General features: G+C 43.8%; 1 protein-coding gene across 1 annotated transcript in view; it reads right to left on the minus strand.

The window, feature by feature from the left end:
- Positions 1 to 1,060: 1,060 nt before the first annotated feature.
- Positions 1,061 to 24,058, minus strand: part of SYN3 (synapsin III) — a 203,184-nt gene continuing 180,186 nt past the window's right edge. The window contains exons 9-14 of the mRNA XM_033004423.2: positions 23,180 to 23,254; positions 19,811 to 19,913; positions 14,096 to 14,230; positions 9,040 to 9,124; positions 7,298 to 7,595; positions 1,061 to 5,776 (exon numbers count right to left, since the gene is read on the minus strand). Of these exons, the coding sequence (XP_032860314.1) occupies positions 5,644 to 5,776; positions 7,298 to 7,595; positions 9,040 to 9,124; positions 14,096 to 14,230; positions 19,811 to 19,913; positions 23,180 to 23,254 (829 nt within the window). The 3' untranslated portion in view covers positions 1,061 to 5,643. The remainder of the gene's footprint in view (positions 5,777 to 7,297; positions 7,596 to 9,039; positions 9,125 to 14,095; positions 14,231 to 19,810; positions 19,914 to 23,179; positions 23,255 to 24,058) is intronic.

A 24,058-nucleotide genomic window follows, 5' to 3' on the forward strand; every position in this document is an offset into this window, starting at 1 on the left:
GGGAAGGGATTGTCTTTACAATGGAAATATTAGAACACAAATGAATTTGTTATACAAACAACCGAGTAAAGTCATGCTACAGTGCAACTCAGAAGTCTGAACAGAAGCAGAGCGATTTTTACAAGGAACCAGCAGCAAAATTTGTCTTTCTCCTTAACTTTACAAATAAGGAGCTGTAGTACATCGCTGCATTTACCATGTGTGCACTAAAACTGGTGCAAAACCAAACCTTTCTTCCTGCCTAACTTAAGGAATTAAATTGACATCATTGCAGTGGAAATGGGATGACAGCAGGAGAAGCAGAATGAACTCTACTGCAGTAAATTCCATTTAATTCCATTACTTCAATATCAAAATATATCTTGCCAAGAGGAAATGTGTTGTAGCAGGTTATGAGCACCTTTCTAGTGTTGTCTTACTAACTAATGAGCAACGAACAAGACCACTGTTAAAGTCTCCTGATGAGATCTGCAGGCTGTTGCTGGAGCTCAATTAAAGGAAAACTGGAATGACTAAACTTTGCTAGAACTTTTCATTTCTTACGTATTTTTTTTAAGATGGATTGATAATAAGTGCTTCTAGAAATCTAAATGGTACTGATGACTGTTGTGACAGCTGATAATGTTTCCTAAAATCTTTTTGAAATTCCAACAGTGGAAATGGAATGACATTCCCTGTTAAATACAAGCTATTTAATCAGTAATACATGCCTTTTCAGGTGATATTTCAGAGATTCACCTTGCTTTGTATAAAATCAGCTGACCTCAGTAGTGTCAGGAAGTTTTGCCATTAACTCGAGTGGAAGTTAAATATAATGTTTTATTTTTATGTCAAAAGTTGTATTGCTTCTTTCTTATCTTTTCTACTTAATAGCAATGACATACCAGTGCAAATGCTGCCATAATTAAACACCGAAGAGTATGGATTTGTAGAGTCTGGGGACAGTGATTTCCCTCCAATACTAAGATTAGCCTTAATTTTTAATGTTTGCTGCAGTTGTTGAATTGTCTTGTTCCAACAGAATTTTCACTTAAGTGTATAGTCAGGCCTCTTGGAGCGATTTTTTTTTTTTTTTTTTTTTTTTTAATCCACTGACTGTAAAAAAGGAGAAGGGAAATCTACACTGTGTTGGCCTTGCACCACTTTGTCCTTGTGATGAGTGCTTCAGAAATGCATACATGATATTCAGATAAGGTTATACAGCTTTAACTGACAAAATAATTGGTAACTTCATACTTTTTTTCGAGCCAGTTTTGGGAACAGTGATCTCTATGTGCATGAGACACGATAATCTTGTGGTGCCGGTGGCGCTCAGGTTGCTTTGCTGGCAGTCACGGTGCGTGCTGTGCTGCGTGCCCCAAGCTGCTCTGGAGCTGGGCCCTCTCTGCCATGAAGAAAACCTTGTCCTACTTCTGCCAGGCAGATGCCACACGTTCTCTTTATCCTGGATTTTGTCATTTGAATGTTTCTGAAGAAATGAACTTAACCTTTTTACAGATACACTGCTAAGTGACCTGAAGATAGTCTTTCCCTTTCTTCATTGTGTCTTCAATTACACTAAATGTATTGTGAGCCAGAGATAAAGGAACCTGACTTACTCTGAACTGTCAAGTTCCCTAAAGAGGAGTTCCATTTATTTATAAAGCAGGCTCTGAAATACAAAGTGAATATCTCAGGACCAACAGTATAAAGTTAGCAGACAAAACAGAGGAAATATTTGAAAACTAGCTACTTGTTTTGTTTATTTGCTAGCTCCTAAGTCACGTACGCATGTCGTTGCTGTTTGTGAACTGTCACGAAAGAGGAAATGTCTGAAGATGGGTGTTTCTTACCCAAACTGTTCATCTGTATCTAGCACTGTTAGGGTTGCCACTAGTAGTTACTTGGAAATAAGGAACTATTGTCCTTGGCTTTTCTAGTTATTATTTTTGCTTATTCACAAAACTTATACCAGCCAGATGGGTGTAGGGTCTTACGTACCTGCCTGTGATTAAGTGAAAGAAAATCCCACTGCAGTTATGAGGAGGACTCCTATTCTTCTGAAGCATAGCTTTATACAAGACTTCTAGTTGCATGGGAATGTAAGTGACTTTCCTCTTGAAATACCACACCTAGGTATTACATGAAAGTCAAGATGTTTCTCAGTCTGCATCTAAACTGCAGAATGTAAACTGACTTTCCAGGTGCTGGCTGTGAGTGGGTGTCATAACTGTGTCTCAGCTCCTTCTTGGGCTGGATCCAAACACAAATCCATTAATGTTTCCTGGCTTCCATGTGAAGAAAATCGAAGCATGCGGGACAAGAGGGAGACACTGACCAAGTGCTCAGTTTTGACAGCTGTGTGAGAAAGGTCCCAAGGCATGCTGTGGGGTATGGCTGCCCTGTGATTTAAATGTAACTTCTAGTCACCAGCTTTTCTGCCGCTTTCTCGCTGCTCCTAACTCCAGCTGTTACATTTAGGTACCTAAATGCATTTTGGGTGTACCTGAGTTCCCCATTCGTATAAATGGAGCATGTACTCCTCGTATTCCCTCTCCCTTTTGCTTTGTTAGATTGCAGGCATTTTGGAAGAGAAGCCCTGCATCAAAGATCGGGAAAGCTGTACCTGAGAAGACACCGACATGCCTTTATCTGCATTCCCTTCCTCCTGTGAGCCGTAGCTGGGGCTTGAGCAGTCCTTGGGATAATTGCAGGTCGTGTCTGGCGACCTGGTTAGGCTGAAGGTTCTGTGGCTGCGTGAATGGATGATGATGCATTTGTGAATCTCCTGCTAGCCACAACATTTAGTATGTGAGCCTCATAGCTGTAGATCGAAGTGTGCTGTTGGAACATTTATAGGACACAGTATAGAGTTTCACCATTTGAACTTAGGAAATCAACCCAGCGTTTTCATTAAAGGTAGAACTGAAGATGCTTTTCAGGAACTGTGGGAGTAACCAAGTTAAGCTGAGAGTGCCTCTTGCTTTTACTTGTTTTTGCAAGCTGGAGGGGAGATGCCATTCTGTTTGCTCGTCCCTTGAAAGATGACAGCTGGGAGCTGTAGGCAAGTGAAGAGATCTGAGTCGCTGCTGGGTATCGAGTCAACAGTGCTATCCTGTTACTGTGGTCTGCTGGAGGACAGCCCTGCTGTGTTCAAATGCAGCATCAGCAAATGATCCCACCATTGTGGTTTTAGTGGTGAACTGCGGTCGATCTGTGGGGCCGTACCATACTAGTCGCTTATTTTTTGTATCGGTTGTGTTGGTAAGAGAGACATAAAAAGATTTCGGGGGATAGAGCAATTGAGGATTCTGGTAGTAAACTTTTATTTCTGTCTTTGCATCTCTGGTGACCATTTAGTAGGGAAAGGCATAAAGCATGCTGAGGGATGCGTTACAGAAGGAAATCCTCTCCCACCAGGGTTGTATTACCTCCTTTCCATATAGTGGAGCCTGTTAATCTGCTATTGTTCCTGCCAGTGGGACAATGCTTGCTCAGGGCCATTTGTCACTCTTTTATTGCTCCTGGAGACTGCAAAACAGCAGGCTCTGTTGTTTTTCTCAGACAATGACATGTACTTATGATGCTACATTGTAAACTGCTTAGCAAACCTGGAAGGACAACACAGAACTGAAAAAAAAGAATAACTCACTAGGGAATAGGGTGGTTCTATAATACTGCACTTGAGGTATAAATCAGAGATCCAGATGAGTCCCTCAAGAGCCTTCCAACCTGGAAAAGCTATGCTGTTGCTTGGCTGAAAGTGCACTGATCACAAAAGCCATTATATGTGTAAAGGCCTGCTCAGGGGTAGGTCACACAAGGTCCAGACGATTGCATTGGATTTAGATATTCCTTACAGGTGCTGTGCAGGAAGGAATTGCTTGTTTGGCTTTATTCCCACCAGTGAATCATAAGATCCAAGATGGCAAATGCTGCTGTTGCTTTTGCTGCTTTGGGGATCTCCCTGTAAGTGACAGCTAAGATCTGTGCCATTGGCTCAGATGTTTTTAACTTACTGACCTCCCTGCCTTCCTGGCCATTCCTAAGTGTCACCAAGGTGAAGTTCCTAAGGGAAGCACAACATCGACAGTTGGTCCTTGAAGCCATATGCATGGTTTGTGACTAAAATACTTGACAAAAGTTGAAGAAAAGTCAGGGAGGTGGGATGAGGACTGGTGCCTGCATAAGGTGTGTTATAAATAGAACAAGCACGGTTCGAGGGGTAGGTTCTCAGCTGGCAGAAGTAGCCACAGATACATTGATTTACCAGGGGTGGTTTTTTTCAGTTGTGAATGTACCTTGTGTCATTCCTGTTTTTTTGCTGTGTCCCAGTTCCCATATTTGTGCTCATACACAGCTTCATTCTGTGTTGCAGGCTTAGAAGAAAAGCACACCTGGCAAAGATCCATCTCTGTCTTCTCTGGAAGAATAATTCTTGGGGGTGATCGGGGAGGACTAATACTGATCATTACCTGCTTGGGGCAATCCCATACATGCCCTCCCAGGGCTTGGTGTCTGTGGATGGACCCCAGCTCATCTTATTTGTAAAGGATAGCTTTCCTGTTCTATTGCAGGTTTGTCGCCTTGCATTCATTTTGCACTCAGCCCAGTGAAGGTAGTGGGAGTTCGAGGAGAGCGACAGGATTTCACTCCATCTCTGTGCATTCAGTATTATGGAACACTCAGCACACAAGTATGTGCACTTCATCAGCTCTGCTATTAATTAAGCATGTTCCCTGGGGAACATACTTAGCCAGATGTGACCAAGTCACCAAAGTGCTTGGAGTTTAGCTGGGTTTTGTCTGGAATTTGTGTGATCTGTGAACATGAACTCTGGTGTTTCCAGGGGCAGGGGAGGAAGTTTTTTTTTGTGTGGAAGGCCCATTTCTCGGCTTATTTTTGAGCTAAGGCTACAGGGTTAGAACATGACATTTTTCTCTCAGCACTCAGGAATCACGTGCAGGGGACATAAATGCAAGACATGAAACAGAGATGTTTTATCTGCTATGGACAGAGTGATCTGGAATAAACCAGCAGTCCATCTGGATGACCTGCTCATGTGATCTTTGGTGCTTACTGATGCCTGGTACCGTATTCGACTTGAATGTAGTTCTGCTCTGAAAAGCGACTTCTTATAAAGTTGGTATCATGAAGTTCCACAGATCACTGTGTGTCTATGCTCAAGCATGCTCACTGTATCAGTCAATGAATACTCATTCTTGACTCGGTCTGCACGTCTGTTTCTGAAATAAGCCTCTATATGTTTTTAGCTCAACCTCAGCAAGGATTCAGTAATTGGAAGTTAGCAATTGTAGTGACTATATACAAATCGAAATAAAATCCAGTTTGCACTGTCATAACTGTGTTGACTCCACAGGGGTTAGCAAGAGTAAAATTTGCTTTACACCTCAGTCATTTGAACAGGTGTGATTCTGATTATGCACAAAAAACAATGAAATAGTGCCACTTCTATGCAGTCACTTTTCAGACCCTTAATAGAATATTTTCTTTGTATTAAAACAACTATAGTTTTCTAAATTCCCTTTACCCAGGTGTTAGCTGTAAATTGCTGAGTACCACTGAGTATATTCCAGGATGACATCAGATATGCTGATATGAAGAGTGAAGGCTGGCAAAAGCACAGATCCAGCTGCAGGGCTGTTAATCGGAAAACAGGCTAGCAAATGATTTCCTCAGGTTGCGAATGGTCTCAGCTTTTGCTTCGTCTTCATTGGCATTTCCCCTCTGAGATGATTCAGAAATGCTGAAGGTGTTTGTCAGGGACTGCGATTTGCTGAAACATAAAACAGAGTTCAGACTCAACGGGAGGAGGTGATAATTCAAAGCTGGTTACTGATGCTTTGTGTTCCATGACACAGACAAATTCAAGGATAAAAGAAGAGGTTAGGACAGAGAATCTCCATCTGCAAAGACATCCAGGAATGTGGGGGGGTGGAAGAGGATGGGATATTAGAGCAGGTGGCTCTAATATCACAGTCCAGATTAGTTACTATGAAAAAACATCTGACTAAACGTGTGCAATGGCCATTTGGTGCAACTGTTGTGAGGAACAGTTAAATTTTTTTGCTACTAATACAGAAGAATGTATTCATACTGAGGGTCACCTGTCTCTCGCGAGCTGTACCATGAATGATGGTCCTGTCCTTTCAGATGTGAAAGTGTGAGAGGTTTGGCAAGTTGGTAGCCAAGTCCCCTGCAATGTGTTGCCTGTTGCCTGCCCTTCCTGGCATGTCTGCTCTGACTGTCAGCTGTGCTGTGCGGGTCTTTTGGTTGCCCACACTGCTCCTGCTGGGTGTGTGTATCTGCTATTATTTAAACTCAGACCAGGACTGTGCTTTTGAAGTAAATCTCCCAGTTTTCCCCACTACTATGCTTTGTCACTGAGTGGTTTCTCCTGCTCAGTAACAGGCATTCAGTACAAGACCACACTCTGAATTAAAGTACCTGGAATATGTGTAGCGTGACAACTGCATCCTTAGCAGCAACATTTTGATCCTTAGGTACACTGTTCTTGGTTTGCCTTGCTAATGTAGATATCATCACTGAAAGCTTGTTCCAGAACATTACTCCTCTGTTGCCTAGAAACTGTCTTCTCATTCCTAACCTATATTTTCTTCTGGCTTGTTTATACCAATTTGCTTTTGTGTTGACCTTTTGTTAATACTAAACATCTTTTTGTCAATCTTTCCTGCCATGGTCCTAGCCACATTTGATCCATGAAGGGTGGCAGCAAAGGCTGCCACCAAAGATCCACAATAATTCAGTGGAGTGCTTAAACACACAGTCACCATCTGGAGTTTTATATATAAGAGTGGTACCACTTCCATGGTCCCCGTTCTCCTCCCTTTTTGCTACCAATTGCAAAAAATAGCCTGGTAAAGAACCTTGCGTGGCTTCTGCATTCAGGGAATAGTGAAGGAATTACTTTTGTCGAGCGTTCTGGCCCATAATGTGCCAGTTACAGCCTGTAACGAGTATACACCCTGCTGGGAAGTTAGTAGCTGTGTTGCTATGGCCAGGGTAGAACACACGATTAACAGTGGGCACGTGACTAAGAGGAAGAATGTGAAATCTTACAGATGTCAAGTACAACTTCTTCTTCCTGAGGACAGGTCGAGGGTGGCCTGTTATGCCCCGGCATATGTACCTCTGAAGTCACTTGCAGTTGTCCAAGCCTTTGTCCCTGAGGACTGCTGCCTGACAACGTGTCACGTTCTTCATGTCAGCTCGGGGTACTTTTTTAACAGCTTTATTCTAATAGCTACAGATACTAGTGGTTTAAGAGAGCACCTACTTCAAATGTGGGTGTGGGGTGGCTTGCTGCTTGGATGTTTCAGTGGGGCTTGGCTGGCTAGGAGCCCGGCCTTGAGCGGGAGGTCTGGGCTGCTGTGGAGGGAACACGCCTGCCTTGGAAGCCTGGACTGGAGAGGACCCGGTTGCTGATCGGACTTGCTGTGGAGATCCAGGTGACCTTTGCTGCTGAGGTGAGGTGGACTGGGGACTCTGGGGCTGCTGTCCTTGAGGAGAGAGCCGCTGCTGTGGAGGTGCACTTGTCCGTGGAGGCTGAGATCCTTGAGGCTGGCGCGGTCCACCTGAAAGGGACATGTAGACGTAAACATGAGGAAGTGCATGTGGTGAACAATAAGCAAGGAGAATCTGCATGGAAGGATGGGTTTTGCTAAGGGGAGAGACTTTTCAGAGTAGCTTCATGCAGAAGTATAAGGGAGAACCTCTCTTACGGGCTTACAACTGGTGTCATGCTCACATCTCTGGAGTTCTCTGTCTCTTTCTGCACTAAAGAATCTCTGCCACTCACCCTGAAGGGACTCACTTCAACATGTTGTACTCTTCCATGTAACTAATATTTCTTATTCTTTGAAAGCACTTCAGGCATTGGGGAAGAAGAGCCACTGGAGAACCAACTCTGCAGGAAATGAAATCTGAATCTGCTGGTTTGGGTCAGCAGTCCCTTCATGGGCCCAGCAGTCTGATGTGAGACCATACACCTGTTCCAGCATTATCAGCAAGTGGCTTCAGCCCTATTGACAGCAGATTCTCAAAACTGAAGAGGATGCGGAAAACAATTGGACGTGACATGAGAAATCGCTGGACGTGACAGATAACAGTGTGAGAAGATGGCAAAAGTTATAGATAGTATGTGAGGGCTGGCTGGATTTCACAGGTGGTAAAGGGGGAGTTATGTGAGAAAAAACTTCACAGAGAATTGAAGGGGAGTACTGAAGACAGATGAGGAGTAATATCCTACAAGGCCAACAATTCGTATGAGTAATACCCTGTAATGCTAAGATTACATAGATGCACTTGGTATCAGAAGTACTAAATTTTGGATACAGTAAAACTGTAACCAATGAGGAAAAGATAATTAGAGGTGGGTATTAATTTGATAGGAGATTGGAGTGGAGAAGAGAAGGGACAAGGGTGGCAAAAAGAAGGGTCAAATTGGTTGCGTGAAGTGAGTGGTTGATGTGGTCTGGGTACCCACGGGGCAGCCCTGTGCTTTGTCACCTCAGTGAAAATTAGGACAGTAAACCAAACCTGTTGTTCTGATCAAGCCACACGAGTCAAACCTGCTTCTGCTGTCAGGAGGAGCTGGGGGTGTCCTGCTGCTAGGGGAACATGGGGACAGATGGATCAAGGATCCTGGCGTCACCACACTGGTGTCTGGTCCAGGCCTGACATGCACTAGCATCTCCCATCACTTCTTCACATTTGCAGCCACTACAGCTTTGTGCAAACACAGATACACTCTGCCCAGAATCTTGCTCCAGCGCCAGTTCAAGTGGACTTGTTTTGCTGAGCCGAGTCCTACCAGCAATATGAGCTGAATCTGCATCAAATTTTCATCCCACTTTCTGAGCAGCTGTGGAATATGATGGCAGCTGCTTTAACAGCGCACTGAATTTTCTGCCTGCTTGTCAGTGAATTGGGACAATGAGTGAAAGCTTTATCTTGATGGCTTTTATTTAGAAGGCAAACTACCTTTACCACACTGTCATGAGACTTAAAGCACTGTACCTTGGGGAGGAGGCCGTGGTTGGGAGAGCTGTCCAAGCTGAGGTCCAGTCTGAGATTTCATTGACGCAGGCTGAACTTGTGGAGGCTAGAGGAGGAAAAGCCATTCCCGTTAATACAGAGTCCCCAAAGAGAAGCCCTGAGGTAACAGAGGAACTGCAGAGTCATGAAGTGTTCCTTAAATAGACACATGCACACACACACACATACGCAGCATCTGGCTGGCTAAATCTCATGGGACTAAAATGGAGAGCTAAGTAATAAAGAGCACAGAAGTTGTTTGCTCACAGGGAATAGCAGTGAAGTTACAGTTTAGAATGTTTTTAAGGCAATCAGGAATTACCAAATGTATCAGGCCCGAGGGGGTCTTTTAGTCCCATCTCCCATTTTGAACAGTTGCCAGCACCAGATGTTCCAAAGGAAGGAGGGATGAACCATGGAAACATCTATGGAGTAATCATCTCTTTACCCTAAGGGGTCTCCTCTTGATTGCTAATAAGCAAGGGCCAGATTCAGCCCTGAAACATGAAGCTCATCCGCTCCACAAAGTCTTTTCAACAGTTCCAGGTATTTTGTTTTGATATTTACACCCAGACCCTTTGAGTCTCAGCCTCACTGCTATTCCCGTTTCTTAATTCCATTGCTTTGTTCTGAGTTTTGAGAACAGTTCTTACAACCTGCCCTTGCTAGACCATTCATTATTTTGCAAACCTTTACAGCCCTCTCTCTCATTCACCTCTTTTCTAAAGCCAAGAGATGGAATCCCTTCGGTCCCTCCATGTTTCCAGGCCCCTAATTGTTTTCATCACCCACTTCTCTTTCCAACCTTTGTGATTTCTTCTGTAGATGTGAGAGTCAGGTCTGCTTACATTATTCCAGCTGAAGCAGTATCTGGGTTCTCTGTATATATCACTGCTCATTTCTCCTGCATCCTAATTTCCTTCTCCCTTGTCAACACAACCACAGGCTGAGCAACGGTTTTCATTAACCTGTATGCGACAAAGTCTTTCTCAAGGGGAATGGCTAGTGCCATTTGAATTGTTTATGTTCTCCCTCTCTCTACCCCCGTCTTGGCTTACCTTTCAATCTTCCATACAGAGTTTCATTTGCTGTTGTGGTGACTGAACATACATAGCTCTGTCAGATGTTCTTCACTGCCATCCCTGGTCCTGACTAATGCGAATAAGTTGGTGCCATCTGCACTTTCTTCTCTCTCACAGTTTACTTTTTTTGACAGATATTTTATTAAACAGATTAAGCAACACAGCACTGTTGCACAAAGGGCTGGTCCAAAGTTAACAATAAGTCTGAATAAGTCTATTGCACAAAATTGTTTATGAAAGCAGGGGAAGCTGAAGACAGATGGGCTGGTACATGCTGGATTATTTACATGGAGAACACAATGATAAAAGGGTCTTCAAGGCTCCTGGAAGGTCAGGAGCATGAGCTAAGTGATTCTGGAAATAGGAAGAAATGTTTCAAAGTTGGAAGTGTTGAAATGAGTTTCAGCTGACTAACTTAAATGTGATGACATTGCTAGCCCGTATTTCTCACACTTTATCTGGGACTTGTAAATGGACAGGGGGGAAAAATCTGGGAATTTTCCATTCATGGCTTCTAGTCCTCCATAGCTTGGGACACTAAACCTTGTCTTCGTGTTGGTGGTTATTTACTGACCTAATGCTGTGAGACATCCTGATTAGACCAGCTAAATAAAAGGTATCAGATCTCATATTCGTCTCGGTGGCCTTTGCCTACAACAAACCCAAGGCTTCTCAGAGATGAAGGCAAAACAGGATTTTGAGGGTCAAAGGTGAAATGGTGAGGGCCAACCCAAGGTCTTCTGCCTTTGGAAGGAAAACAGTGAGGGGAAAGGATGGAGGTGGGACAGAGAGATGAGGAGAGAACTGCAGCTGTAACCATGAAACCAGGTTGTCATTAACATCTTATCCTGTCCTGGGCTCAACCGATACAATTATCAACATGACCAGGCTTAGCATTCTGTAAGTATCCCCTCTGCTAACTTTGCAAGAATTAACATCCCTCATACCTTTATCTGAGGCCAGCTTCTGCTCCACAAGGAAACTTTGCCTTGTAGCCCCTCCCTGCCTGCTTTCTTTAACAGTTCTTTTCTGTCACCTTGCCTAAGGCTTTTTGACAGTCTAGCTACATTATTTTGACTGATTGCCTGTTATCTACCACTTTGTGAAAGAATTCGCAAATAAATGAGGGGAAAAGAATCAGAAGGAAATTAATGGGACATTCTTCTTCTCCAAAAAAAAGTGGTAGATGCTTTTAAGGTGTGGTTCTGTTGCTTTATTAGTCTTTTGTGTTATTCTTTAAATTATTGTCTGAGATAATTTGTAAAGTCCATAACTTGCCTACATTTTTCTACATTACTCTTACAACTTTTTAAACACATATTTTGTATTTGTTGTACACCAATCCTCTGGAGCAATAACTGTTTCTAATGAAATTGCACATTTTTTCTTGGCAGCTTAGTCACTTCCTAAATTCAGTTCATTGGATGTAGCCATCTGGGTCTGGGGGCTTAAAAATTTTTGAAAATATCAGTCATCACTGATATAATCACTGGTTTTGTTCTTTCCCCTGTCTTTTTGATCAGAAAAAACTGTATCTAGTTTAAGAAGTTTCTCACTTTCAGCAATTAAATTACTCGAGTCACAACACTGTCGCTCTTGTCTTCCCTTTCTCTCTTAACTTCAGATGATCCATAGAGATCACCAATTCTTTGGTAAGGTACCATCTTCTCATGAACTTAAAGAATTTGTTTCGTTCTTCCCTCTAACTGCTCTTCAAAATCAATTTATATCCTTTTTTGTGTTTTCTTTTCTTACTTGCATGATGGTGTATAAAGGTCTTCTTAAATGTCAGTTTTCCAAATTTGGAAGATGTTTTTTTTTTCTGTCTTGAATGTTCTCTATCACTTTGCCACTTAACTGTAGAAGTTTATTTCTTGCATTCCTGGTTCAGGAGCAGATCAGAAACGTGTATATGCATTCTGTAACACAACGGTCTCTGAAATAACACCCATACAGTTTTACTTCTAATGCTAGAGAGTTGATTAATTTTCTCATTTTATTAAAATCATCTTTTCTAACTGCTTGTGTCATATCATTACTTTTTGATACCACATCTGTCCCTTGGACATCAAACCTAATGGTACCTATTCACTTTCTGAATTTGTACCTGGTTGTTTCTTAAGGCTATGTCAAGGTGTTTCCTGTTGCACGTGGATTTTGCGGTTGCAGAAAGCAGACACCTACAGAGATGGGGAACCTTCTCTTCTCTGAATTGCCGTCCTGCGGTGTTATTTGACTTGCTTCTTGATAGCTGCAGTCTCACATTATTATGACTTGTTGCTTCTTCCATCTCTGTCAATGCTGTGTACTCAGTTTCGTAATTTCTGTTTTTCTTGATCCAGTGACTACTATATACAGCTCCAAAAATAGGTATAGATATTCTATGCATACTTGTAGGATATCCAAAGGTTCATATTTCTTATGTATTCAGTACTGCTATCATTGTATTCAGAATTGTTGCTTTTCTTTGCTCTGTGGAAGTCTTCGCTTGTAGCTTTAGTTCTGCATCTCACCAGCCTCACATGTAACTACTTGTCTCTACACATCTGTAGCTATGAGTTACAGTACTATGTTAGTAATTGTAGCTTGTGCAGTACCTGCAATGTTCATTGTACCAAAGTCTCTCTCTATAGCAAAGCATTCTAGTTAACACATCTGTGGTTTTGATTTTCTTGATTTTGTATACAGATATTTATAAGTTGTATTCTCGATGAAGACCCTTTTCTTGTTTAACTCCTCTATTAGACATCCAATCCCTCCATGACCATTTTTTTTGTTCTTATTTTGGCCCTATTAGGTCTGTTGTAATCCAGTCCAGACCTGTGTTAGTATATTACAGACACAGAAAAGAGATGCATCTGTCCATGTTCTCAGTTTCTGTTGGCTTCCCCTTTGTTTAGTTTATACACTCTATATCTTGGTTATTTCAGACAGCAGTTGTTGATTCCACTTTGGCCAGAGTAAATCTTGTCCCTTCTGTACCTGTTTCCCTGCCTCAAGGCATTTTCAGTGTCTATTAAATGTTTACCGCCTCACTCTAGCTGAAACTTGGAGTTACCCTGAATAGCCTTCATGCTGGGGACCTGGTTTAGCAGGACTGGGCTGTCACATGACAAAGGCAGAGAGCCATAAAGTGCTTTCTCCCAGTTTTTTGGCTCAAGTGGAAATGGAAACTGTTCCAGTGCATGGCAGTCAGTATTATCCGTCAGCCTGTTTATTCTCCTGTCCTTTCTTTTATACAGATTTGTTGTCCTCAAACCTTCGTGCTTGGCTCCCTGCTAGATACTGAAAGAGATGTAGCACATACACCTGGAGACATGGATCATGTCCTGGGGTGTTTCATTTATACAGAACTGTCACTGGGAAATAAATGTGGCACTAAGATTAGATGATACTCAAAAAGAAGGTGCATGAGAAGCACTAAGGGGTCAGTTCAAATGCAAAAATGGTGAGTTCTTATATGAATTCAGCATTAGTCAAACTTCCTCTTGATGCAGGGAGTGAAGGGCATCTCCAAAGTAGAAATGCTGCAGCAAGGAATGGAGTAACTCTTGGTGGAGATTCCCACCTTCTGTTCTGGGAAGCACAGATTCTGGAATGAAACCTATCCTGAGGGACAGTGTTAGATGGAGATGAAGTCAGGTATTACAAGCAGCTCTAAAAATGGCTGTCTACAATATAAATCTACGAATTTAACAAGCCAGAATGTCTAGGTGCATGACCCACACTACCAGTGTGGTGCCACTGTTAGATGGAAGGAGAGAAAGGGGCACCCACTTCAAAGAGTCTATGAGAGAGACTACTTTGGAAGAGCAGGATTCAATCTATCCACTACACTCCCATATAGGACTGTTCAACTCTCTGAGATGTCTGACTGCCTGACACATACAGGGAGGAGAGAGAGAGAAAAAAGTTCAGGAAAACAACTTGGCTATAAGGTCTCTATTCACTCATACCCAAGGCCTCAGCGGTGATGGTGTAGATCCAGCAGTGATGACAAGCTGAGACATTTTGGAAACAACCAGATCGGCTATAAGCTGTCTGTCTTCTTCCACGTGCTCCCCAATCAGGGGCATTGAGCTGTCCATCACCTGCCATAGGAAGGGAAAAACAACAGTTAGTAAGGAGGTTTCCTGGTGGCAGATGTCTGTTTCAATTCACCTCTCACATTAACCTGATTTGTGTCTCCACATCCTTGCCAACACCTCTAGTCACTCACCCCCTCCATGCTGAAACATGCTTGACTTTCCTAGGTGTGTGATTTCACTTAGGATTTTTGGAAATGGCATGTACTTCCCCCTACTCCCCATCTTCCTTCCCTTCACAACTTGGAAGCCAAGCCAAGACTTCTGGTGGCTGGAGACTTTCTAAATCAACTAAACACAAACTTGCTTCTTCACATGTCCTGAGGAGATGCCTCTGATGTATGAGGTGTCTCTGGCATTGTCCCACAGTATTTGGGGGTGACATTGCAGCAGAAAGGGCCACAGGATAAGGGAAGCAACATGTACTGAAGCCTGAGGAGGTGAGAGCAACAAAGTCTGGAGAAAGCCAGGAAACATTTGGGATTAATCAATGAAAAGCACTGCACCCCAAGAGGGGAAATAAAAACCACAGATGTGTAATGAATAGGATGCCACCCAAACAACAGCACCCAGTGCAGGAAAGTAAACTTATTCTCTGTTTATCTTGTTATCATTGTGATACGACTGCTTCCCAAGCAAGTACTATAACTATGCTGGGGAAATCTGGGAAGCAAGACTGTGGGGAGGGAGGAAGGAGAACAGTCAAAGAGTCTTTAAGGTCTGACAACAACAATAATAATCAATGCAGAGCAGACCCTCAGCTGCATAGAAGCCCTAAACATAATTTTCAACAGTTCATCATAAATCAAGTGCTTTGCAAACATTGGCTAAATCCCACAGGAAGAACTGTGCTGTGATGAAGTTAAGATTCAGCTGGAGTAAATATAACTGCACCAAAATATCAGGGTTGGAAGAGTTTATTTTATTTTGCTTTTATTTTTAAACCAAACATTAAAATCCTTGGAAATACAGAGTTAAGGGTTGCATTGCTCAAGAAAGGCACTGACTCATGCTCCGATAACAATCAGGAGTGCACTCCACCCTGTCAAGGCTGCAAGAGTCCACTCTTGGAGTGAAATTGAAAGTTTTGCACCCTTTTTTTAGATTTAAAGCAAGGGAAATCAATGAGGTGAGTTCATCGAGTTTGTATTCTAGTCTCTTCTTGCAGAATAACTATTATTTGGATTAATTTTCATAGGTGTCTTATATGAACACTGGAGAAGCTGCCTAGGGAGGTTTAATTGGAGTTTGCATGAAGAGTGAGTTGGTGTTTATACCCCTGGCCTGTTTGACCCAGGGGGGCAAAAGAAGGAGGTTGGAAAATTAGATGGCAGTGCTCAGATAAATACGCAAAGTGGCTTTTTATTCCACTTTCCACTTTGCTCTTTCTCTGTTAAAAAAGGAGGTGGGGAAAGGAGGTGTTTCCTGGCAGCGTCAGGAAACGGCCAGTTCTGGTCCGTGTGTCTCACTAAGCCAGGGGCTTCTGGGGGCTCTCCATCAGATTCCTGCGCAGGTTGCCACCCCCTCCGCTTTAAATGGGTTTAAAGGCCATTCCCATTTCATTTGGCAACTCCAGTTCACCTCCAGTGAGAGGAGAGGTCTCCCAGCTCCCTGCATCGCCCCGTGTGAGGGATGTCTGTGACCACTAGATGATGCTCACAGCCTGGCCCAGCCAAGCCCAGCTCCTGACACCCTCGCCCTCCCTGGGAGGCAGCTCCCCTCACAGCACTCCAAACCCCTCATTTCCCCATCTTCAGGACTGCTTTCCCCTATTTCTGTGGCAGCAGTGGCTAGAGAGGAAGGAGAAGATGCTGTTTTATAAGGCAAAGGCACCAGGGGTAATGAAGTCTGGAGCAGGTCCCACCTGAGCCAGTGAAGGTGCGCCAGGGATGAGGGTGTCTGCTGTCCCGCTGTGTGGTGTCTGGCCAGGGAATGGGAGCTGTGGGGGGCTGCAAATACGGGAATGAGCAAGCACGTGCATAAAGGAAGGCCTCTGAAAACGGGCAGTGATTTCTGTGGTCAGAATGACACAGCTGATTGTCACTGAACTGAAAAGGAACACGAGGTGTCACCTCGTCTGTGCTCTGGGAAAGGGGAATTGCTCTGGAACCGGGCAGATATGAATTTCCAGTGCCGAAATAAATCAAACGGCTGAGAGGAATATGGGAATCACAGGCAGATTGCGCTCATCTCTTCCCAGGGAGATCATAGAACAGCTGGGCAAGACAAGAAGACGTTGGCACATATGGACCCAGCCTTTGTAGCTGCCCAAGGTCGGTGGCTGCTCCTGATGCAGCTGCTGTTGCTTGATAAGGTGTACGAGGGGGGAGCGGAAAGCAGCTGGGCAGAGAAGAGACTCAGGAAAACCCCATCCCAGTCTTCCTCCTGCACCTATCAGATGCTGAGGCCTGAAGGCTGGACTTGTTATTCCGTGCTCTGATGTGCAAGAGCAGAGTGTTATGTGATTTTTAGGGAAGGAAGGAAGGAAAGAAGGAAGCAGATGATTAGATGTATCAAAAGAAATTATATGGCAGCGCTGAAGGGATGGGCAGGGCTTCTTGCAGGGCAGCAAGGAACACGTCTAGCAACACAGCTCAGCTGTACGGCAGGTAGGGCTTAGCTGATCCAGGAGGAAGAATAAATCACATGGATCATATTACTTGTCCTCTACTTGCTCCATATTTGTCAGCACAACAGAGATGTGGGAAAGGGTTAGATTATTAAAAAAAAAAAAAAAGGAAATGGGGAGATTATTAAACCATACACATGGCTGAACTTTTTTTTTTGAGAATCTGGCTGCTAACAGCTGTACTGAACTTGCCCTGTTTTCAGGATCTAGCCTTCTGATCAAGTGCTCATTATTCATACTGAATATTCCCTTAAAATGACAAAGTTCTTTATAGCAGAGGAAAAAGAAGTACCCGCATTTATCATTAAATCCACAGCTGTTTTAATAGGATTAAATTTACTGATTTCTTCAAAGTTTCCAACGTGAGCCATGCAAATGTGCATAAGTGTGCTAGTGCTTTGAAGGACAGAAATGCTAGATTCTGCTGTTTGCCATGGAAAAAAGAAAAGACGGTGAAGTTCAAGTAACAGCAAATGCCATAGGTGCAAGATTGCTCTTGTGCTGTGTTGATAACTCATCTGTCTTAATCTGATTCTGTTTGCAACAAACCACTGTGATAAATCTCAGTTCATAGGACTGCCATCACTACCTCTGCGAATCTTTCCTAGAGAACTGCTTTGCCCTGTGAAAATTAATTACTGCCCGCAATCGCATTGTGCAAATTCCTTATTTGTTCAGACCATTTAGGCATGCTTTCTTGTAAAATGTCACAGCACACTGTTCCTTCTGACCAAGAAAAATACAACTGTTGCACTGTCAAATAACTTTTTTCTCCTACTATCAAAAGAAAAAAGCAAAATAAAGGATCAGTTGCAGACCAAGAAAAGTACCCCAGGAAGTAGGCTGGAGGCAATTAATTACTTGTCAGCATGTCCCTCAGATCTGCATAAAGTAGAAAAGGTGCCGATTTGGCTTTGTTCTGCTCTTTGTGTTGCATTACCCTCCTCCTTTCCTGACAATGTCCGTCAGCCTGGCATCTGAATGCCTGCTAGATGTTGGTACATCAGGCCTGCTCAGTCAGGTTCTCCACTGGGATAATTCAGCGTGACCCATCTGAAGCTGTTGTGTTTCTTCTGAATCATGTCATATTAGATCCACTGCTTTTTACCTTGCTCTCAGAGAGGAGTTAGCGTGCATTTCCCTCTGTGTGCAGGGTGATGATGACTGTCAGTGAAATGGATGTGCTTTTCATCCAGTCAGTCACACACGGGGGGCAGATGTGAAAACCCAGAGGTATACTCAGACAAGCATGTAATCCTTAATCACAGAATTAGCCATGTGTGCACGTATAGAGGCTTATGTACAAGAATAGATGCAGGGATATGAAAACCATATCTCACGGCTGACCATGTATGGACACAGTCCAAATGTCCTTACAGTCGTCTCTAGCAAGACTGCTCTCTTGCTCTTCCTTTTTCAGCTACATGTGCGTAGAGATATAAAACTGCGTGGCAGGAAGACAGTCTGCTCTGGGGGATACTCCTCTAGGTGCTCATGAATTGCCTACAGGAGCAGACCTGTCAGCTGTGGCCCCAACACTTCAGGAAAGGCGAAGGCTCGCCAGCATTTAGTTGCTGGCAGCACGCTTACATCACATGGCCTTTGACAGGTCACTGCTCCCCAGAGAGGGGATACATAATGCAGGAATGTGCAGTCGCTGGAGGGCTCATGTGGTTCTCATCAGCATCCCAACCCTCAGCGGGTGGGACTGCTCCCCCACACATAGCTTTCCAGTGTGTCAGCACCCCTGCATGGAGCCATAGGCTGGCTCTGCTCATCTTCCTCGGCCGGCCTGTGTCGGTGGAGTTTACGGCAGGTCAGATGCTGTGCCTCCTTGAGTCACACAGTGACAGAGGCACTTGCTTACTTGCCAGATCTTTCTCTCCCCCAGAGCGTCTCTTAAGTTTCCACTTTGATTTTCTGGCCAGCTTTTCCTTTTCTGCCCTGTTAGGATGACCCAAATGTGCTATTTACCCCACCCCTATGTCTGCCTCCTGGCCTGTGAAGGGGCATGTGGAACTTTAGCTCTCAGAACCAGTCCGTCCAGCTCTGAACACAAAAGTTTGTAGTCCACACTGCCCATACTAACTCTGTGGTGATTTGTCTGGCTGGTCTGTTATTGTAGTGAATGTTGTCCAGGCAAAAGGTCTTGGAAAATACACGTGTTTTGTAAATGAAATTGTTTCTGCTATTTATGGACCTTTTTGCTACTCTCACCATTTATTTTACTCTTTTAAATTAGATGCAGACAGGATTTCTGTTACTGAGGTTCCCTTTAAAGTGATTGGGGAAAGACAGGTTAATTCAGAGAGAAACCGAGATTTTTAATGGACTGAATCACCTGTTGGACCTGTGTGTGGGTAATGGGGGAAGGTTAACATGACTAATATGCTAGCATCATCTGGCACCTGAATGCAGGTTGGGCTGAATATAAGCATGTTTGTTCATGATGCCATTAATCCCTACCAGCAGCTATGAGAGATGCTCTGGCTTTGCAAGTGCTTAGCCTAGGAAGGATGCTACTGGGGCACTGAGACACACCAAACTTTGGACACTGCCAGCAGCACTTGCAGGCTGTTACGCACTCGATAAGAAGGCAGCTTCACATCTGTCCTACGCTGGTAAGGTTCTGCACTGCGGGGGTTTATCAGCTGGAAAGCTGGGGTGGCCAAACAGTCTGTGGCTCTCTGTTTCCTTTCACAGTTCACATGGAGAAATGAAAGCACTTCAACCCTAACACCTTGCTGCATATTTGCCAATTTAGCTGGGACACTAAATCAGTTTCTTGCATATCAGCGGGCCACATTTTGGAGGATACAGGTGGGCACGGAGGAGGAGGGACTGCTAGACCAGGCACACGGGCAAGCGAGCACATTGGTGCATGTGAACTCCGAGGCAGTGTGTTTGCAGATACACTTCCCAAAGCAGACTTGCATTCAGGTTCCCCATGCTCTCACCTCAATGATATAGTCTTTTCCATCTTTACTGTGGACAGCTTTGACAGCGCAGATGTCAAGACCTCCAAATATTTCTGCGCAGGCATCCGCCCAGAGTCTGTACCTGCAGAAACCACAGAAGCATGGCCTAGGATTAGCTGTCACTGGGTAGTCCACCAAATACAGCCACCCCTCCCACTGCCCATAGGAGCACAAAGAGTTTTGGGAGCCCTTTTTATCACAAGGCATACTTCATATGCTTTGCTGGGTCATTGCCTCCCTTTCTTGCACAGAAGATGGAGCAAAAAAACCAAAAAAAGAATCTTGCCTAAAGTTTCCCTTCATTTCAGATTGTTTCAATCCTCCCCTCAAAGCCACCTTAAAATGTTTCTTTCCCTCCTTGGTATTTACATCAGATGTCTAGATGGTTGTCATTTAGCCAAGCTATAAATATTTAGCTCATTTAATCTCCCAGTAGTGTTGGCCCCTTAGCGTTTGTATTGGCTCTGCCTGAAAGCCCTTGATTATGCAGGCAGCTTTGTCCTGATAAGATGTCCTGCACATTGGGGCTGGAATAGGATCGGAAAGTGAGTGCTGAATTTAGCAAGGAGCAGCCATCCCCTCCCTGATCTGTAACCCAGGGACTCCTGCTTTTTACAATTTATTCTTTCAATTTCATCCTTTTACAGTCTCCTGCCTCCATTCTATCCCCTAGGTGTTGCTCCTACCCAGGCAATCCCATCACATGGACCAGGCACTATTTTCTTAGAGGGAGAGCTACAGGCTGCAGCCCTAGCTGTCCCAGGATGGGAACACGAGCTGGTGCCCCCTTAGCTATCCTGGTGTCAGAGGATGAGAGAGAATGACAAGAGACATATTACGGGGCGACCACATCCCCCCACTGTGGAAATGAGGAAGGAATGAGGTGGCCTGGTTTTAGTTCCTGTGCAGCTGTGCTGCAGTCCCAACCATTTCAATAAAAATAATAATCTCGGAACAGTAGATCTGTAAGCAGGACTATGACAAGATGCGGAGAAGGGAGGGAAGGCCACAGTCTCATGAAAACACTGACATTTTGCAGACCCTACAGGGACTGGGAAAAGAGCTGTTCTGGCCAAAGAACAAGTTTATGTCCTTGAAGCCAGCCAGAGTCCCCATAGTTTGACAATATAATGATCAACTTGTGCGAGCAAAATGCCTGGGGGAAGAAGCAAGAATATGGCTTATACAGCTACTGGTGCTCTCTTACCCCTAATGAGCATGTTCACCCCAGCTCCCCTGAGGAAGGCAGTGCCTGAGGATGAGTCAGTAGCATAAGAAAGAGAAAGACTATGGACCCTGTGAAGCAGGCAGGAGGCACGGCGAGCCCCCATTGTGCACTGCTGTGGCCCCCCAGTCAGGGGCACCATTGTGGGAATCAACTCTCTTCCTGAGGGATGTCTCTAGGTGTCTGGGTCCAGCAGCCAGGCTCAGGGAATTGTTGATCATGCCAGAGACCCCGAAGCTACATGTCTTCAATGCTGTTGGCCCTAGGTGAGCCCTGGGAGATGTCGGGGCTGCTGGGGTAGAATAGCAGTGATCTGGGACAGAAGAGCGTATTTATGAGTATGCATCAGGGGTAGCATTTGCAGAGGATTTGCTGACATTTTCCCTAGTATTACATGAACACGTCAGTCCTTTGGGCTACTCTTCAGTAGAGTAGGTACTTCAGGTTGCTCCGACTCATCAGAGCATTTCAGCATGCTCCCACCCTGTGGCATGCACTGATGACTCACAGATTTCAATGGGATTTATTGTATTAATGTCTGGATAAGGCTAGAGCGGTGAACTGTGGTACTACCTCTATAAAATGAACCTTCAAAATGCAGCCTGGCGAGCTGGCAGGAATCTGGGGTTTAGACCTACAACACTGCAATGAGGGAATGTCTACCCTTTGTCTCTCTAGCTTCAGCTGTGTTATAAACAACCATGTCTATAAATGTCCAGTTCCCACAGTCCTGTTAGGGTCTTGCAGAGTCACCTTCAGCATCTGATTTGGGGCTTGGCTTGGCTTCCCTGTTTCATGGAAATAAAGGTGCGGAAGGGACCTTAGATGATCACCTGCACAATTCTTGTAGCGCAAAGAGGAGACATTTATTTAATCTGGTCTGAAAGAGCACAGAGATTCCCCATCTCCTCTGGGCAATCTATTTCTGTGCTATGCTATCTTTACTGTTAGGAAATAAAGAAAAATGTTCAAATGAACCTTTTCTGCTATAATGTAAGCCTATTATTTCTTACAGTATTGTACCAGTAATATGAAGAGTAGGCAACACCCTATTAGCAGCCTTTTACATATTTGAAGAGCCTGTGCCCTCTAAGTTTTTTCATCTTTAGGATGAAGTGGTGTTCAGGTTGTGGACAACTTCTTCCAGCTCTGTGACAGCTGATGAAGGGAAGTGAACCTCTGCACTGCAGACGTAGATTCACTATGGATAAGTCTACACCATTGCCGGGAAATTATTGGTGGTCTGTTAACTGAAAAAGGTGGAAAACTACATAAGCAATTGACTCATGCTTTCCTCATAAGTTGATTATGTTTTCTCTGAGCATTCCCTTTATTATTGTCCTTCGGGCTCCCTCTAGCTCCTTGCTGTCTCCTTTCAGATGTGGTGCCAAAACCTTGACAGAGTCAAAATTAATTATGATCCTGACAAATTGAAGGTATAATCTGAAAAAATCATGAGGGATGAGTGCCTACACATAATCTATGGATTCTATAAATCTACAGATAATCTACTTAGATATGATGGAGAACAAGAAACTTGATCACATATGGAAGTACCATCTGCAACTTTTAGTTTGTAACATGCATGAGAGAATTCCTTCTGTTCTGTTCTGCAGTGAGAAGAACCTAGCTAAAACAGTGTCCACTTTTAGGAGACCAGTGCAAAAAAGCACTTTCAACACTTCAGTTGACAGATTTTTCCCCCTTTTGAGCAGAAGAAAAGCACCTTTCTGTGTCTGGCTCTCACTAGTAATGTATTTAGAATAACTTCTTGTTACTTCTTGTTTTGTCCTGTGACGTTTCTGATTTTATCCCGACATGTCTGTGCTCGTGTACTTGACCTTAGCATGATGGTCTTGTTTCCTGTGGCTACATTCACCAAAGATCTAATGATTTAGCAATGCTGGTCTCTAGCTGTACTTCCAGTCTGTTCTCCAAAATAGGACAGTTTGCCTTTGTGCCCTTGGTATTTTTTTAAGGAAACAGTCAGTCTTTTAAATGCCTTTATCCAGACTCCCGGGAGAACTCACTTACCAGTTCTCTCGATTAACCAAAGTCTGAAAAACAATTCCTTCCTTCTAACCCAAGAATAGGTAATAGTGTCTTGAAACCCTCTTCCTTACCTCTCTGTCATTGCAATCTGTTCTAGCATCGCAGAACCTGTGTTTGCCTTCCAGTTTCCAGAGATGGACGTCCTCCTAAGAAAACAAACAAAAAACATAACCTGAACATGAAAATACACTCCTGCCCCATCCTCCCTCATACTGTAGTCCTCATTCTTGACTCAGTGCTTGTACAGGAGGGGATGAGGTGAGGTTCTTCCTCACACAAGCCTTTCCAAATCTTGCCTCAACAACACTGCATACAGGATATGTTGTTCAGACTCATGAAAAACTGAATGAGGACTTAGACAGGGAAACCTCCAAGGAATCTTGAGTATACATCAAGCTCTGTGAGTACTTTCTTTCTTTATAAATCAGGCCCAGGAGAGCTGAAATGTCTGTAGAAGGTCTCTGGGATAATCACCCTTGTGTTCTGCAATGGGCATCATCATCCATCCGTGGAAGAGCAACTCTCCAGGCAAACATCTGCCTCAGCAGCTTTACAAATGTCAGCTCTGACATTCTGGGTCTCCCTCACTCTGATTTCAGTTGTATTGGTGCCATAGAATGTATGATTATACTCTCTTTTCACTGACATTTCATTGACCTTTCTGGACTTGGAGAATTTTTAATTGCAAAATTGTTGGAGTCTCATTAGTTGCAAATGGTGGTTAATTTCAAAAAAAGGTACTGTTGCTGGCAGATTCTGGGTTTCACCATCATTTATCAAGGAGTGAAAACTTTCTTTTTCTTGACCTTAGGTACATATCAGACTTTGGACAGCCTGCTGTGACAACACTGTGCAGATAACCCTGGCATAGTGTACTATCTAGGACAAGTTAACAAGCTGACAAGATACATCCAGGGAGCATCTCCATGCTGAAGAAGATTAGGTAGAGA

Source organism: Tyto alba, unplaced genomic scaffold, assembly GCF_018691265.1.
Source record: "Tyto alba isolate M040663 unplaced genomic scaffold, T.alba_DEE_v4.0 Super-Scaffold_2, whole genome shotgun sequence".
Taxonomy (NCBI): Eukaryota; Metazoa; Chordata; class Aves; order Strigiformes; family Tytonidae; genus Tyto; species Tyto alba.